General features: G+C 41.1%; 2 protein-coding genes across 11 annotated transcripts in view; one reads left to right on the top strand and one right to left on the bottom strand.

Annotated features, from left to right (window-relative positions):
• Positions 1–1,762, top strand: part of LOC109474223 (intersectin-1-like) — a 66,607-nt gene extending 64,845 nt beyond the window's left edge. For 8 of the 10 annotated variants that reach the window (XM_019774477.1, XM_019774480.1, XM_019774478.1 and 5 more), the window contains 3 exons: positions 155–215; positions 402–478; positions 1,135–1,762. In XM_019774477.1, the coding sequence (XP_019630036.1) occupies positions 155–215; positions 402–478; positions 1,135–1,233 (237 nt within the window). In that variant the 3' untranslated portion in view covers positions 1,234–1,762. Of the gene's footprint in view, positions 1–154; positions 216–401; positions 479–717; positions 782–1,134 lie in introns of all 10 variants that reach the window. The other 2 variants (XR_002140465.1, XM_019774481.1) reach the window with 2 other exon arrangements.
• A 5,464-nt stretch (positions 1,763–7,226) lies between these two features.
• LOC109474229 (major facilitator superfamily domain-containing protein 6-like) lies at positions 7,227–14,871 on the bottom strand. Its single transcript, XM_019774489.1, has 12 exons — positions 14,432–14,871; positions 13,667–13,774; positions 13,050–13,269; positions 12,426–12,511; positions 12,003–12,192; positions 11,440–11,890; positions 10,867–11,055; positions 10,339–10,492; positions 9,749–9,902; positions 9,170–9,373; positions 8,514–8,749; positions 7,227–8,263 (listed from the first exon to the last, which is right to left on the bottom strand). Exons 2-12 carry the CDS (start codon positions 13,724–13,726, stop codon positions 8,096–8,098), a joined length of 2,112 nt encoding a protein of 703 aa, XP_019630048.1. The 5' UTR covers positions 13,727–13,774; positions 14,432–14,871; the 3' UTR covers positions 7,227–8,095.
• Positions 14,872–14,989: the final 118 nt, after the last annotated feature.

Raw genomic sequence — 14,989 nt, 5'->3', positions numbered from 1 at the left:
AGGGAACTGCACACAGAAAGATTTATAGAGAGACAACAGTCAAAAATTTTCAAGATTTACTAAGTGAAGAAAAGCAACATTTTTCTTTACACTTAAGCATTTATCTTATATTCTGTGATGTATGTCACACTAATAACATACTGTTCAATAATAGGGTAAATGCAGCGGCAAAATCGGCTTCTTCCCTGCCAACTATGTCTTGAAAGTGGCACCAGGTAGGTACCCAGCTAGGTACACTTACGGTTTAGAGAATAATGTGTTTCTGGGTTTAAAAAAAATCATAAGTGAATTTCCTAACAGAAGTCTTTCGCAAAAATAGACTACTGTAGGATGAACAGTTTAAGGAGAATAAACGGGACAGGTTTCAGATGAGCGGTCTAACAATAGTCCCTCTGTTTCAGGTGCCGAGGTGTTACAGTGTACAGAAACGTTCGGAGGAAATCCTAAGTATGGAGAAATAGAAATGACGAAGGGGGATGTAAGTGAGAAATATGTTATACATGGCCATATTACAATTTCCGTTTCATTCACATTTTGCTTGTTCTGAGTCTCAACAACAACCAGCTCATGAATTAAAAGTTGCTTTAAGTTCACCCCCTTTTCTTTTTTCTTAAATAGCTTGTTATGTTGGTATTCCCAATGTTACATTATGCATTGGCTTGAGCATATATGTTTTTCGACTCTTTTTATAACTTTGTTTATCTTTGCTTTAACAAGTTTTTTTAGGATTGCTTTAAGTCACCAGAAGATCCTGTAGTCTCACAGAATAAGTGCAGTAAGGGTAGGTACATACATGTATATAGAGCCGTTTTTATAGCTTTAGATTCAAACTGTGAAAGTTAACGTTTTTTTAAAAAAGGACCTTCAGGATGGTGTAAGTTGTGCCACATTCCATATACATGTACTGTGCATGATGTGTATGCGAATGTGTACTTGGTTTCGTAAGATATGTAGGAACCGTATTGTGTGATCATGATGAAATACCCGAATGAATTATATCATAGAATATGGATTATTGCTCATTCAACGCAACTCACTCCCATATCACATTGGTTTATGTTTTATACCATGATTACACAGCACACATTCCTGATGAGTCTTATCTGATTATACCACTGAATTGCCTTCCCACAGATTTGTGTGCAGTTGTCTGATGAAGGTAACGGCTGGTTCCAGGTGCAAACGGAGACCACTAAAGGTTCTTTCCCCGCCAAGTACCTACTGGCCATATAGAAAGAAACACAACTCATCAGTCTTCGGATTTTGCAACTTCCTCTTCCAATCAACGCATTTTTCGTTCCCTTTTCATCATAAAAGTATCGATAGAAGAGCGGGGAAACTCTGCTGCAAGCGACCATCTACTCACTTGGGAGTGCTGCTTTTTCGGACGAAGAATACGCGCTTACTGTTCAATTCAAGACGTCAAAGTTGGACCGAGATTCGTTGAGAAGAAATTTTGTAGGAGGCACTGACTGTTGCAATATAAGTCTTCCTCTACACGTAGCAAAGATAAATGAATAAAATTGACATTTGTACAGTTAAAATTACTGCGGCAACGTAATGCAACAACGCTGGAGCCTTCACGCAATGTGAAAACATCACTGATGTGTTGATTGTTTTTAATGTGTTACAGTTCGACTTTCTTGCATTCTTGTACGCTTTTAATTTTGATTTAAGACATCTTCCATTGTTTCATGTCCAGTTGGGTCCGTTGATATTATCCACAGAGGTCATAGGGCTGGAGCCTTGGATATTATCTTCAGAGATCCATGGATTATTATTATATTGTTGTTTGATTTGAATATTAATGTTGTTTATATTTGTGACTGCTAGAATTACCGACATGTTAATTTTTTCAAATCATTAGATTTTTGCAAAGTTCAAGCATTTTTTATGAATGTGGGCAGATTGCTTCACTGATTATTGGATTTTACTTTATTATTTGAAATAACCATTTGACTTTTATAACATAGACGATACATTGTATAAGGAATGGGAGATTTGTATGGTCTTCACACACTAGTGCCCGTTGTATATTCTTTTCATGCATCTTTAGTCCACCTTTCAGTGGGTATAGAATATATTGTGTAAGACTGACAACTTTGAGGTAAGGTTACCACGGTCAGCTTGTTTTACATAGTTTGCTACGATCTAAGTGTCATCGGTTTCTTTCATTCGTTCAATACAATAGAAAACAATAGAAAATACTACATTAAATCAGTCGACAAGTATGCTTGTCAATTATTACTTAACTACGCATATTGGCAAATTGAAGAGTGTCAAAACGTAAGAGTTTGGGACACAATGCGAGCTACAATTCGCAGCAAGGAATAAGAAAAATATAGATAACTTTATCCGAAATTATGGACTAGAAACATCTGCTGCTTGTTGATGTGAATAAAAACAACATAGCGTGTGTCAGACATCAGAGGACTTCGAATATTTCAGGAGTCCGACTTTCGATATTTCAGGAATATGAGGGGATATTAAACTATGGCTAAACTACCGTGATTTAGCTGTTGTTATTGTCATTTTTGTACTACCTTATAGCTTTGTACATATAGTCGAGATGAAACGTATTTCGTCCACCCACACGTAGTGATTTCAAGCCCGTACGTTTAGATCATTTTAGCTATATGCTTTTAACAAAAAACAAATCACATTTTGAGTTATTCCTATCGATGTTTGAATCGAGCTAGTTATAACGTACTGCGAACATTTTATACCGTTTGAATGTGACATATATTTGACGTGTCCAGTCATTACAGTCCATCATGTTTCATGATAATATCAAATCAGCCATTTTGTGCTATTTTCAATTGGTAGTCTCTACCAGACTAACTACGCTGGCTATATGAGAGTTTGGCCGCCTTGTAGGTTTGGAAGAAACTACCTCCCCGCGGCCGGACGACCCTTGAGCAATTTTACTCTCTTTTTTGCCGAATTCTACGATTCGTATTCCCCTAGAAAGGCCTGGTGGAGGCTACTATTTTGGTAGATATCAAGGAACAGTTCCATTTGTTTGATGAACCAGTACGAAAAAGCTATTGACCACTATAGCAAGGATTATAAAAGTGTAAAGGGCGAGGTTCTGTACACAGTAAACCTGATAAGTGCCCTCACACGACCCCACATGTACACGTTACCAACCATTGTTACCAGCTAATCGTCATTGAGGGATCGTGCAAGATTACAAAGGCACTAACGGTGACAAAATCTCATTGTTTATATGCTTATCAACAATACATTCCCAACAAAACGTAACTTCTCACACATAAAAAGTAACGTTTTCCCTGACATTATTAAACACAAAATTATGCCACAATTTTTCTATCACCTCACAACGAAATGAACGAAAGATTCCGTGTAAAGCTGTGACGTAAGAAATCATGAAGGTCAACATCCCAGCCAGAGGGATGAACTACAAAGATGAGGGGGGGGGGGTGCAGTCACATAAGTCACGGCCAAAAATATTTTCGGGGCATGTGTACAGATGTTCCTGGTGTTTGACTACTAGTATATTTGCATACTACAAATTTGTGGAAAAATTTAGTTTAGTTTCTAGCGTGAATACATTTTTAACACTTCCCAGTCCCTTCGATGTAATGGTATCTCCCGTGTATACAGTCTATTTGACGTACCATGCTGTATACATATAATAAGGTGTTACGGGTGACGCCCAAATTGGAATGAAAAACATCGAGACCAGTCATAAAGTACGGCTTTCTACAAACCACATAAGAAGCCAGTCAGAAACGACTTTCCAAACTTCTTGGACGTTTCATGACAAGATAGTCAAAGGTAAGTTGTTTTTCTAGAAACCAGGTGTTTATTATTTACTTGTTTGACTCTACTCCTTGGGTGTTTGTGTGCTTGTGTTGGGTTTTAGGGTGGGGAGTTTAGGCGTGCAACAGAGACTAGAAGTAACAATGGCAAACAAGGGGTTTTGTGAGGAAACGGACGTAGGAGCATTTATTGTTCTGTTTTATATCAGCGTTAACTTTGTTAGAATGCTTAATTTCTTTATAATTATTCTACGCTAGTTAAAGTAGTTATGATACTTGTATTCATTGGCAAGGATACGAGTACGGTAGTACACAACTGACTTAAATAGGTGTATGCAGCTATGTGACATTATTTTGTTATATTGTCAGACCACTATGTACTTACTTTAACGACAGAGAAATTCCACCATCCACAGATAGAAGTGACTAATTAAGTTACTGACATTAATATTTTATCACAAATTTGGTTTATATTTGGGCATATCCAACACTCGCCGTCGCACATGATAAAATAAAATAAAATTATCATCGGAAACACAGTGGAACAACACATCTGCTTCAGCTTCAAGCTAGACCCATTTTAAAGTATACCAAAAGAAAACAGATTTCTTGAAAGACGTGCAACCAGTCTTTTCGTTGGGACGGCGTAACAGAAATCATTGGTTGAACTGCTAATTACGAGAAACAGTATCGGTCTATTCAAATTACGTCCTTACACCCTGATTTAAGGTTATCGGATCGGGGGAAGACCTCTCAGCTGTGAGTCCTCTCATTGGACAGCGCAAATGATCAGATAACAGAAGCAAACCGTCACCTGCTGATACACTGTGATTCCACCAAGTGGCAATATAATGTCTGTCACACAGGTTTGTGTTTCTGTTATTATCTACATATACAGATAATGTAGGTATTGTTTTTCGTTTGTCTGTCTGTGTGTGTGTGTGTGTGTGTGTGTGTGTGTGTGTGTGTGTGTGTGTGTGTGTGTGTGTGTGTGTGTGTGTGTGTGTGTGTGTTTCGCATATTTGTGGTCAGAATACCTTAAGAAGGCCTAATGGATTGTGATACTATTTGTTGCGTTGGTACGTAGGTCTTAGTTCTTTGTCAACGAAACCAAGCCAATAGGTCTTAGGAAGACAAACATCAATCACATTTTGTCGAAAGTCGTCACACGCCGGAATTGATGCCGTAAAATATTCTAGCAGACTGCGACAGAACCATAGTGCACCGGCAAGCCAGCCATTTCTGTAACAGGACAGAAGAACTTTGCGAGACACAGGCACAACTATCCCAAAAGTATCCTGGCGATCATACAACGATCGCACGATGTATATGTGACCGGTACCGGGCCTTTTAGTACGACATCTCTCTAACTGTATAGAACTACATCCCAACATGCTAATAACAATACATGTATTTAACTTTCCCCCTAGAGCCCAACAGCGCCGCAAACGTCAGACTGGACCTGGCAGGTTCATGTTGACGGCACGGTGGGGCCTGCCGAGATCGCTGCTATGGTCTGCACGGGTTTTATACTACTCTGCTTCCTGGCCACACTGCTCCTGGATGTCTTCCAAACCAGGAAGCAAACACAAGCCAAGAAAGCCAGCGTCGTCGCACCTGGGCCTAGCTGGTACCAGGACCGCTGAGGGACCGATTCAAATCTTGATCTTGTGCACACACGACACTTGTTCGTGTGACTTTTATCGAACTTGACCGTTACAAGAGACAGGAGTTGTCATGGGCATGAAGTTTCATGATATCGGATTTATAGATGGACATACAACTGATGCTATAGACACCAAATATTAATGTAAAGGAGAAGACAAAGCTATTAAGACGACAAAAGAACGTGTGTAAAATTGTTAGTAAAGACATGTCTATACGTCAACATGATAACTTTTATCTCCAAGCATATGTAGGAAAAAAGAGACAATAGAAAGTTTTAACTTCATCTCATACACCTTTTAAACTTAAGATTAAAACTTTCTATTGTCTCTTTCTCTATATATATGCTTGGAGATTCTACCACAACAGTACGTAGGCTTAAACCACTTCACCTATTGCTGATTTGCGAATGTGTGCCGTTAAGAAGGAAGTTCATTACGTTGTTTATGAGGCCACTTCATCGGCACTCGAGAAAATGTTATTGCCCGTGAGTTAATGTATACAGTGGCTACAGGCAAAGTTGACAGTGACAGTCCATTAACATACAACTGTAAACAGTTTCTTGTTGAACTCTTAGAGATTTTCTAATTTATGACAATTAATTATGTACCATGCAATTATGTATAATGTATCTGATAATTTTGGGATCGAATGTGTCTGTGCACTTAAGCGAGGGGAATTGATGTGACATTATATTGAACCGAAAATCATCGACATACGATGTTAAGACCAGGTTCACTTTGCACTGATTAGAAAAAAAAACAAAAACGGACGCTATAGACGGAAAATGTTAATGTATAGGTTCTACATCTGCTTGGAGATTCTATCACAATAGTATGTAGACTATACCACTTCATCTTCTACTTATTTACGACAATGTGCTGTTAAGAAGGACGTTCATTATGATGTTTATAAGGTCAATGGAAAAGCCACTTCATCGTCACTTGGTGACAGTCTACCCCTACAGCTAATTGAGGACATACGAAATATTCGTCGTTTCGTACATATATTGTTTTGTAAATACAGACTATTAAAACATATATGACATCTCTTTCTAGTTTTTGCCTTACGCTTTAGTAAAGAAAAAAGGACACATTGCCATTCCTATTTCAAGCAGCCGTAAATTAAGTCGCCAAGTGTGAAAGGTTTACATCGTGTGATTCTAAAATCCCACGTAAGAGAGCTAGAGAAGCCATAAAGCCTGGATACCGAACAGTTTTCTCTCAATTCAAAGCGAGAAGTCGACACAAACAGCAGTGTGACGTGATCGCTTCTCCTACCATAACATCCTTGTGAACCGCCAGGTTTGTTTGCAAAGCGAACTCCCCAAACCCCTAAGCTTTTTGGTCACGACTTTTTGGTCTTGTCGGTGACTTGTGATCAGGCCATGTTGATTTGATTAAATGGATGACATCCTCCGGGAGCCCCAAAACTGATGCGCGCGTGCGGATAAAAAAATAGTTTTGCAAAAAAAAAAAAGTTCTTTTCATTATGAAATCTACGTGGTCATGAGGGTTGAGCAAATGGCACAGAATATGGTTTGGCGATTAATCTAGTCTTCAAGTTCATTTCTTGACAATTTCGTTTGATTTTGGCATTCTACGACATTGGTATAGTTTTTATTAATTTTTTTGTAACTTATGGTATATTTTTGCTCATTTTGCAACTGTTTTGTACGATTTACAGTATGGTTGAAAACTTTTTTTTTTGGAAACGGCCGAAAATTCATGCGCGCGCGGATGTCATCCATATAATCAAATCAACATGGCCTCACTTGTAGCCACCGGTTTATAGTCGTTAATCCATAGTCATTGACAATCGCGCGATGCATGGATATTGGTCTACGTTAGGTAGGGTAAAACAGACCGACAAAGTCCTAACAAATACACTCATTAGAAGTTTACTAAATCAAATGGCAGTATACAAAGACGTCGTACGTAAAGTTACTATCTCGTCACCTAGCTAGTAAAGTAATCAATCAAATCAAATTTGCCTCTTATTCTTACATTTTGCTCCATTTATATTAGACTTTAATTTTTCATGATAGTGATTGAAATATTATTTTCAATCATTGACGTAAATGTCTCCCATACACATTGCAAGTAAAATATTTTATGCGTTTGGTCCAGCAATAAGGATCATCTATTATCATCATCAATAAATTATATTTATTTGTGCGTTTACTATGCTAATTTTTCCTCATACTTTGTCATGAGAGGATATATTTATATTTTCATATTCACAGTCAGTGCAACCTTTCTCTCCCAGCCATTGTAAAAGAACCAACATGAAAATCCCCACTTTCTAGAAGTGTTTTTTTTTACCGAAACCCCAACTCCGCCCATCACCTGTCCCGTCCAATCCATGGAGCTGAGGACTAAACACATACAAACTCTCCCTAAACCAGCGCTGTCCAAAAATACTTCCGGGACGGAAGTATTTAGCCTGAAAAATTTAGTTAGTAACTTAGTACTGTGGTAATCTGAAATATTTAGTAGTAGCAGATGCCGACGACAGCCCTGATAGAAAAAGTTGGAGCTGACCGAAAAACATACTTGAGCTAACGGAAGTCTCTGTGTTTTGTTGCGTCTTCTTCTTGTCCATTGCGTAGACGTTGCACTCAGAAGAATTTATATATAGTTGCGTTACTTATCCCAGGCCGCTGCGGTGACAGTATCGTACATGGGGTCGCCAGGGTGCCTGAGTAAGTATTGTTCAGGGGGTTTGGGGTTGTCGTGAGGAAAGGACTTGGACATATGACTCTGAATCTGTCCGGTGTACTCATCCACTACCAGCACGGGCTTGTACGAACACTGTGGAAGGGGAGAAAATACTCTAATTCACTTTATGTTCACGGTAGGAAACAAACGTTCATGATCTGAGAAAAATGGAGGTGTTCACTTTACTATATGTCATATACTAGTATAGCCACAGACGTTTATCTGGGTGTAATCTGTATGTAGAATGAGTTAAAATTACAATTGTTTTTGACAATGAAAGTTTAGCAGTACTCCGTGAAAGTTCTATTTCCTTGTTGTAAATTAAATCTGGAGAAATACTTACAGTTTGCGTCAGCAGAAAGATAGCCAGTATGACCAAGCAAGCGCAGGCGAAGGCCTTGTACGTGAAGATCAGGCCGTATGTGTCGATGAGAATGCCGCCCAGCAGTTTGGCGCTGCCGGTGCCCACGCTCATGTAGCCGGTGTGCAGCAGACCCTCCACGGTGGAGATGGCGGCGGGAGGGACCGCCTGGGCCGTGTACGTCACCAAGGTGCACCACGTGGCGGCGTACGCAAAACCTGCAGGAAACAAGGCACGGTCAGAGAGATGGCAGAGTACTAGTATATGCGTGGATTGAGCACACGCGCGCGCACACGCACACACACGACACAGACACACACACACACAGACACACACACGCGCGCGCGCGCGATTGCATATCGTAACGTAACTTCCTCGGCTATTGCACCATGCGTAATATTTCATACCAAGATTACACAGTACTACCTCACAGGACATGCCGCACAGGTCACAACACTGTCATTCAACTGATCATGAAACATAATCTCCACCCACCCACTTCATACGCTTGCATGACTTACTTGACTGTTACACCTTCCTTCTAACACTTCAACCCAAACATACAAACCCCTGAAACCAGCGCCACCCAAAGCAATACTTCCGTCCCGCAAGTACGAGAGAAACCATATAGAACTTACCGTGCAACACCTCGACCCCCACGACCCACCACGGGTTGGGCAGCATGGTGTACGAGATGAGACAGAGAGAGAAGATGACGAGAGTCAGATGTAACATGGCGATGTGACTGATGACCCTGAACAGCCGGTTGGCGAACAGGAACACCACGACCTGCGTGACGGCGGTGACCACAGTGGACACGCCCATCACGTTCTGTCCAGCTCCTAACAATGGGAAGATAAATCAGTTAGGCCCCTGTCATACACAGCTGAATGTGGCCTCCTGAACACTGCCGAACGTGGTAATATAAAATTTGATTCAAGTTTAACTCAAATTTGATTTGATTCCTATGGAAAGGTAGGGGTGGAATAAATCTGATCTGACTACTCACGAATGTCGACAAACCTTGCTTGGTTGTCGGGGGAAGATTCTGAATGTGTGACAGTCGCTTCAGGTACATGTCTAGTTACGTTAAAGTGCATGGAATATTATAGGTTCTCTTCCCACTACGGTACTGTTTTACGTTGTGTATGGCAGTATGCTGTTACTACATATAACTTAGATTACTTTTAGCAGGAACATTAACATGTCTGGCGTACCTATATTTTCCAAGTGCCAGTAGATGTAGCCCCAGATGATACCGTAACACATCCCGAAGAAGATGGTTGTCAGTAGAATAGAACCATAGTGCGCGGAACAGAAGAGCTTCAGGGCCGCTCGCGTGGCGTGTGGGCTACTGTGATCTGACCCTTCCTGTAGGAAAACAAGAAATAAGAGATTTCAAACTCCCGGGGGAAGTAGAATATAGTGTGTGTTAATGAATTACATCATACAATGTTACTATTGTTACTCATACGATTGTACGGTGACCATTACTCCCCTATACACATCCTTGAACGTAGGGCATATCGGGTCAAAACCCTGAGAATCTACTAGTGAAATTCAATTACTACCCACTCATTTTGAACTCATACATACAAACTCTCCCCAAATAAGCGCCACCCAAAAACAAAACTTCCGTCCTGGAAGTAAAAATGTGGAATCTACATGTTAGAGGCGTGTTTAAAAATTATTGACAACTTGTGACTGTCAAAATACACTCTAAGAAGTTCGGGGTATGATCCAAGAACATACTATTGGGTATAGGTAGCAAGTCTGACAAAAGTACATGTAAGAAGACGTTACGTACCAGAAAAGGCATGAATATTGCGATGACGAGTGCAGCTCCTATCAGCCCAGCGAACGTGAAGAACATGAGTCGGTAGTCTGTCATGGTCATGACTATCCCGCACCTCGTGACGTCCTTACGCGAGTAGTATAGGATGTACCCTATAGATAGAGACCTGAGGGAGGCGAAAGTTAGTCAACTGTACATACATACATACATACATGTTAAGAAAAAATATCTATTTCTTGTACGGTTTTGCACTGTCACATCTATGATCAGACAACACCGTGGCTCCTTTTTATCGTCATAAGAGCTATCAACCGCCCAAAAATCGTGGCCAGATCAATAAAGGAAGCTCCGCTGTAGTTCCTCGAAAAACTGCTAGGAACGCCTATTGAGAACGTCATCGAGACCTACCCACATACCATATATCAAGACAATGAAATCAAAAGCGTTCTCGAGTTATCGTGTTGACAATCAGATATAGGTACGCTACAAGCACACACGAAAACATAGCCCTCTTGAAAGAGGTGAAATCATAGTACTCACCAAACACCGTGGCCCAGAGAGCCAGCCCAGCGCTGTTCGCCGTACTCTGATATCCGTCCCGTTCCCAGGATCCTGAGCGTCGCCACGTCAGCCATGGCGAAGGCGGCTGACCAGAAGATTTCGGCCAGCAGCGTGATGACGAGATACGTCAGGAACAGCGTCCTCTGGCTGGCCGGCTCGAACATCCAGCTACAGGTACAACAAGAAAGGCATTTCAAACGTCCAGAAAGTAGGTATAGTTTACGTTAACGAATCACGTCATAAAATGCAAGGTAATCCACTCTTTTACCATGGTTTATGTTTCATACATTCCTGGTGGTCGACCACATCTTTGAACCCAGGGCATAACGCGTCAAAATCCTGACGATTAAGTAACCATCCGCTTTGGAACCCAAACATACAAACCTAGCATAATATGGCGCCACCCAAAACAATGCTTCCGCCCAATCGACATTGACATTTCTAATCGAAAAAAACACAGGAAGTAATGATTTAAAAGAACTCTGGTGAATTCGTTTACTTAATAGTTGAACTTAACTTAAAATATTGGAAAATAATGCAAATATTACGTACCTGTGGTTACTTGGGTCTAACATCATCGCTAAAGTCTTCTTTATCCTCTCATCGGTCTTCGATTTAGGTGTTCCCTTCTTTTCTGTTGTAGGTTTCGCCGTTGTTACTTTTTTCGTTGTTGGTTTCGGCGTTACTTTTTTCGTTGTTGGTTTCGGCGTCGCTTTTTTCGTTGCTGGTTTTGGTTTTGCTGGTTTCTCTGTTGGTTTCTTAGTTGTTGGTTTTGGTTTTGCTGGTTTTTCTGTTGTTTTAGCAGGAGTGGCCTTCTTTGCAGTCGTGGGAACGTTCTTGGTGACGGCTGGTTTGGTGGTGACAGCCGACGTGATGTTGCTCGCTGCCCGTCTTTCCCTGGAAGGCGACTCCGCTCTCAGTAACTTAGACTTAAACGGAGCTGGTCGCGGGAAGAGATCGAAGACGAAGAAACTAATCGGAGGGCCGTCCAGACCCGTAGAATCTGGACACGCAAAGAAAGGTACAGAAGTTTAGTGAACAGATATAGCACCGCCTAGCAAGTCATATAGAAACTGAGAAAACAAAAATTCAGATGAACTAACAAAAGGACGTACCCATAGTGGCGTAGAAAGGGTACCCCTTGTGTAGTGCCGGCTCTGGAGAGACATGTAGTGTCTGCGGCCATAAGTTTGTATCGACGTACTGTTTTGCGTCCAGCGGGCAGGGAGCGGACGTGGCCGGGGGAAGGAGCCCGATCACCAGCCCCATCACTATCCACGCCATCAGGGACACTATCAATATAACCTGACGGAAAGGTTGGAAAGTAAACTGTATTTTCTACGAAAAAATGCCGTACAACTAAGTCATTATCTTATAGGATGAACTTGTAATAACGTTGTGTTTACATATTACTTACTTTGCAACTAACTATTTCAAATAAACTACTAGTTATGTGTTATTGCCTTCGTCAGAAGGGTATGTCTTCATGCAGTGAGCCCTACTGTAGTTAAAGAAAACTGTAGAGGTTTTGAAGTTACCTTTCTTATCTGGAACCTGTCCGCCACGATTCCCCATAGAGGTCCGGCAAAAATACTGACGAAAGGTCGGAATCCATTGATCATACCTGGTCATCGAATGGCAAAATAAAAATCCTTATCCGTGTCAATCAATCGTTAAATTTCCACCACCTAAGCCTGAGCATGCCACCACTTCCTTCACCACGGGACGGCGGGCGATACAGACTTCCGGAGACCTATCACCCACTCCAGCGTCCAGAAAGTCACGTGTCTAAAGTATACACGGCCTTCTTCGGTTAGTGAGTATTGACTATAGTAAAATCCTTACTGTTAACAGCCCTGCGGCTTCGGCTATAGGTGAACAGTCCTAAGTGGTTCATTATATATAAACCTTAAATGTTCGGCTGAAAATGGCGTTGGATGGACAATTTTAACCTTTGTTATGCTTTCACGTGCATGTGTTTGAAAGTTATTCTTGGATTGTCATTGATGTTTTATGCTTGTCTGTACGCTTTGGCCAGCATTTGCTAAATCTTAAAGCACGCGTTAGAGCATGAGCGCAGGGTGACACGATGGAAGAACTTTTACGCATGCTTTGCTTTAAAGTTCATTTGAAGAACTGATTTTGTGTAGTGTAACACATACCGATTTGTAGCGGCGTCATGCCCATCTGCTTGTAGAAGATGCTAAGGTAAGGGATGAAGGCTGCCACGGCGCCGTAGAAGAACGAGTAGAAGAGTTTGACGATGAGCAGGGACTTGTCGATGTTGCAGCATTGCCGGACCTTCCCCATAGGTCCGCTCTCGTCCGTGGTGTCCACTGTTTCTATGGTGGTCTCAGTCATAACAGAGGACGCGTCATCAACCTGTGGTGGAGGGAGCAGTGTATTGTTAATAATAACAATAACTAGAGTTGTAAGATCGCGTACCTTCGCCAAATGATTTTAACCTTTCGGCAACGCATGAAGTGCTTAAAGAATGGATTTTGTGCGGTCACACACACACACACACACACACACACACACACACACCGTGACACACACACACACACCAAAACACACACGCACACGCACGAACACACATACACACTAAAACATATCTTGACGAAGGTAATAATGATTATATTACTGCTATGGTAGTCAGGTATGGCCTGATCATGCGAAATCTTGAATCATAAGCAACGGATGATGACGTTAATATAATTATTGACAAAGTTTAACGTCACTGACAAGATTAACAGGCAATAGTAGAATATCAACTTACGTCCTCTAAGTCATGTCGCCGCAAGAAAAAGTCTGCCGGCCTCTTGTAAGGTTTCGCCATGGCTGTTAAGTTGTTTCTTTCTGTTCTTAGCGATTGGCGCTGAATAAACTGGAGGGAAAAATATCAAAACAGACTGATATGGATTGCAAGACACGGTACTGTGTTAACTTACAGCGTTCACTTACCGGTATTAGCGTTGCTGATATCACAACTTACTAATGTGTATTCAGAAAAATATACTAGAACTGTGTGCCAGTATGATTCCATGGCCACCCTTAAGCTTCTTTATGTGTCTTCCGGTGTGTTCTCGTAAATCATAATTGATCATAATTTAATTATGATCAATAGTCGGACGTCGTGTTGTCTGTATACGTACGGGCATGTACAATTGTGTGCTCCAATGTCCCTTTTCTCAGTCCATTAATCTATCAATAAACACATTGCTTTAATAGCAAGGAAGTATCAGTCCTTTTGTGGATGTGGAGTTCACCACTAAGAGTCTATGGAAATTGCTCGAACCCCAATCGTAATTACTGTAGTTTATGCCGTGTAAATTCTGACAGAATGCTTGTCCAAACGTTAGACATGACGGCCGTACAAACTGTTCTTTTGTCAGTTTGTGAATAAACACTTTGTTGACTTGAGTTCAGTCCACACCTAATGCTATACACGTGTCAGAAATTGTGATATTTGAGCCGGTATTTTACCATTTCTGTCCACAGCTGTTGGTTAACTGTAGCGTAACATACATGTATATCCACCCACCTGAGTTTCCTATCTATGTTTCCTCTGCCGTCACCTTCCAAGTTTCCGAAATGTCGTCTGAAATGCCATTTTACGAGTAAGGCCTTGTGGCAACTTGGTGCGAAGAAACTTGAGAATGGTAACTTGAGAATACTGTCACCTTTTCTTGAACTTAGAAAAATCTTCGTCTTCAGAAACTGTTTCTCCAGAACCGGTCTTTCCGGTGTTCATTGACGCATGCGCATCGGTGTTGATTGAGGAATCTGCCCCAGGCAAATTTGCAGACAAATTGGGCAGACGTGAGAATTTTGTTAATTTTTCCCTCGTTTTGTGCGCACTAGAAAGTGGACAGGTGGGAAAAACACAACAGGCGGGTAAAATTTAAATGAAGCGCATTAATACGACGAGTATATCCAAAACAAATCAGGCTGATCACACAGTTGCAGCGGAGAGTATTTAAGACCGCCCAACCCGCCCTCAGGGGAATAAAAAAAGAATGAAAGAAGCATCCTGACTCGTAAACTGTAAACTCTTAAAGTATCCTAAGGGTGTGTTTGACTGTAAAAAACAGAGGTATTG

Source organism: Branchiostoma belcheri, unplaced genomic scaffold (genome assembly GCF_001625305.1).
Source record: "Branchiostoma belcheri isolate BF01 breed outbred unplaced genomic scaffold, Haploidv18h27 scaffold30, whole genome shotgun sequence".
In the NCBI taxonomy this organism is placed as follows: domain Eukaryota; kingdom Metazoa; phylum Chordata; class Leptocardii; order Amphioxiformes; family Branchiostomatidae; genus Branchiostoma; species Branchiostoma belcheri.
Note: the sequence above shows the minus strand (reverse complement) of the source record. Positions and strands in the feature narration are given on the sequence as shown.